Raw genomic sequence first — 3,203 nt, 5'->3', positions numbered from 1 at the left:
GGTTTTGCCGGTGGCAGCCGCGGGTTGTCCGAGGGCGTCCCCGTGGGTGGCCCTGAGGGTGAGGACGTACTCGGTGCTGGGCCGCAGGTCTGTCACCAGCAGCGTGTCGGTGTCACCGCCCACCGCCAGCTGCCACACACAGGGAGGGGGGGACAAGGGACATCGTCACCCCCTGGGATGGGAAGGGCTCGGGAGCACCTTCAGAGGTCACCTCAGAAAACAGACCCAGGAAAGACACTGCGAGTGTGGGATCAGGGGCACACGGACACGGGACACAGGGGGAAGGGAAGGTTTGGGAAGAGGAGAGAAGATTTGGGAAGGGGAAGGGAGAAGTGGGGAAAAAAGGGAGCGGAAAAAGGGAAGGTTTGAGAAGATTTGGGAAGGGACACCAGGAAATCTGCCCCCACACTGGGAACAGAAAATCAACACTGGGAACTCCAGACCAGCCCCAGGAACTCCACCTCAACCCCAGGAACTCCAACCCAAGCCCGGGAACTCCAACCCGAGCCCGGGAACTCCAACCCGAGCCCGGGAACTCCAACCCGAGCCCGGGAACTCCAACCGGAGCCCGGGAACTCCAACCCGAGCCCGGGAACTCCAACCCGAGCCTGGGAACTCCATCCCAACCCTGGGAACTCCACCTCGACCCCAGAAACTCCACCTTGACCCCCTGAAGTCCAACCCAGCCCTGGGAACTCCAACTCAACCCCAGGAAGTCCAATCCAACCACGGGAACTCCAACCCAGCCACGGGAACTCCAACTCAACCCCAGGAACTCCAACTCAACCCCAGGAACTCCAACTCAACCCCGGGAACTGCACCCCAACCCCAGGAACTCCAACCCAACCCCGGGAACTCCACCCCAACCCCGGGAACTCCACCCCAACCCCAGGAACTCCAACCCAACCCCGGGAACTCCACCCCAACCCTGGGAGCTCCAACCCAACCCTGGGAACTCCAACCCAACCCTGGGAACTCCAACCCAACCCTGGGAACTCTGCCTGCTGCTGCGCCCAGCGGGATCATCACCCACCTGCCGCTGCTCTGCTGGCTGTGGCTGCCCCGAGGGCAGCAGGGGCTGCACGTGGAGCAGATACCCCGTCACGGTGCCCGGTGGGGGGGTCCAGCTGAGCCGCAGGGAGCCGTGGCCCCGCTCGCTCACACGCAGGTCCCGCGGGCCCAGCATCGCCTCGGCTGCCGGAGGGGCGAGAAATTATCAAAATATAAAGCAATAATATAAGATTGTGGCCTTAGTTGCTTACTAGGTAAATTTTTAGGTGGAATTAGGATAGGGCCTTGCTTGCTCGTGCTATCTCAGAGACAGGATATAGGTAATTTTATAAGATTTTAGCAGGAACAGAAAAACTTGGAGTTTCGATGAGGGGCATTGAAGCTCCTGGGAAAGAGACCTCGAACGCTGATAAATAAAGAGAAGCTCCTGGAGGAGGCACCAGTTTGGAATTAATTGGACAGTGCCAACAGCTCCAAAACCAGCCCCATTCCATCAATCCTGGCTTTTCCAGAGACACCTGGAAAGGGGGATTTATTGCCCTGCTCCCTCCTGGGAATTAACCAGCATTAAAATCCGGGATATTGGCCTGATGGAGGGGCAGGAGCTCCAGTGAGTTCACCCTGCAAATGGTGGCAAAGACTCCATGAACTCCTTGTGGGATTGACTGAGTTAATCCCAGGGAATTCAGACCTTCCGACCTGGGGGCTTGTTGGGAGGGAGAAGGGGAGGATTCCCGGGATTAGCCCTGTAGGATGTTCAGGAGGAGCCTCCCCCTCCTGCAGGACCCCTAAAAATGTGCTGGGATCCTGCTGGTTTTTCCCTGGAATTCTTCTGGCTCCTGCTTTTTGGGATCCAGCGCCTCACCCCCAAAGAGCTCGTGGGCAACACGGAGCCAGGGAGAGGTGAATCCATGGGGGTATCCATGGGTGAATCCATGGGTGAATCCATGGGGGTATCCATGGGTGAATCCATGGGTGAATCCATGGGTGAATCCATGGGTGAATTCATGGGTGAATCCATGGGGGTATCCATGGGTGAATCCATGGGTGAATCCATGGGTGAATCCATGGGGGTATCCATGGGTGAATCCATGGGGGTATCCATGGGGGTATCCATGGGTGAATCCATGGCTGTATCCATGGGTGAATCCATGGCTGTATCCATGGGTGAATCCATGCCAGGAGCAGGATCACAGCCCTGATTTCCCATAAATCCTAATCCCTGCCTTTTAGGACCAGCTCAGGTTCTCTGTTGGATGATCCCAACTGGAAGGATCCTATGGAAAAGTTGGAGGTACCAGCACTCCAGCTCCACCCTGGGATCATCCCTGGGTGTATCCATGGCACGAGCTCCCTGGAAAAGGCCTTTCCCCCCTGCTGTATCCCACATTTCCCCCCCCAGGTGCTGCATTCCCGGTGTCCCATGTGTCCCGTACCTTCCCGGACAGCCAGCGCTCCATAGGGTGCCACAGCCAGGGCCAGCAGCAGGATCCGGGCACGCAGCAACATCTCCCTCGGGAAGAAGCTCCCTCTGGATACCTGGGATCAGCACAGAGCCTGGGAGTGGCTCATCTGCAGCAGGAAAGAGGATTTAGCTCCGGCTTTGGGGTTGGTGTGATTTGTCCCGCCCACCTCCAGTGGCAAGAGGAGCTTTTTTCCAGCTCATCCCAGAATCCCAGAATCATTAGGGCTGGAAAAACCCTTCAGTGTCATCATTCCAACCTTTCCTTTGGAATGGTGGGTATCCACACCCCCTTTGGCACTATTTTCCTACAGGATATCCCATTTTCCTGGATGATCCCTTTCCCTAAAGAGAGGTTTTGGCCACATGACCGAGAAAGGAAAAGTGGGATCTCCTAAATTCTCAATTCCCAAACTCTGGCTGAACACAGAATCTCAGAATCATTAGGGCTGGAAAACCCCTCCAGTGTCATCATTCCAACCTTTCCTTTGGAATGGTGGGTATCCCCACCCCCTTCGGCACCATTTTCCTACAGGATTTCCCACTTCCCGCTGGGATTTCCCATTTTCCTCCAGGATTTCCCATTTTCCTACAGGATTTCCCACTTCCCTGCAGGATTTCCCATTTCCCTCCAGGATTTCCCACTTCCCTCCAGGCTTTCCCACTTCCCTGCAGGATTTCCCACTTCCCTGCAGGATTTCCCACTTCCCTACACAATTTCTCACTTCCC

At 56.4% G+C, this 3,203-nt stretch overlaps 1 protein-coding gene across 1 annotated transcript in view; it reads right to left on the bottom strand.

Moving 5' to 3' along the window:
- LOC114069106 (collagen alpha-1(VII) chain-like) overlaps positions 1-2,520 on the bottom strand; it is an 82,897-nt gene extending 80,377 nt beyond the window's left edge. Inside the window, exons 1-2 of the mRNA XM_027905667.1 lie at positions 2,448-2,520; positions 1,034-1,194 (exon numbers count right to left, since the gene is read on the bottom strand). Coding sequence (XP_027761468.1) covers positions 1,034-1,194; positions 2,448-2,520 — 234 coding nt within the window. The remainder of the gene's footprint in view (positions 1-1,033; positions 1,195-2,447) is intronic.
- Between the last annotated feature and the right edge of the window lie 683 nt (positions 2,521-3,203).

The sequence above is a fragment of the Empidonax traillii genome, unplaced genomic scaffold (assembly GCF_003031625.1).
Source record: "Empidonax traillii isolate 1590-97213 ecotype Southwest subspecies unplaced genomic scaffold, ASM303162v1 scaffold1191:size203906, whole genome shotgun sequence".
Lineage (NCBI taxonomy): Eukaryota > Metazoa > Chordata > Aves > Passeriformes > Tyrannidae > Empidonax > Empidonax traillii.
Note: the sequence above shows the minus strand (reverse complement) of the source record. Positions and strands in the feature narration are given on the sequence as shown.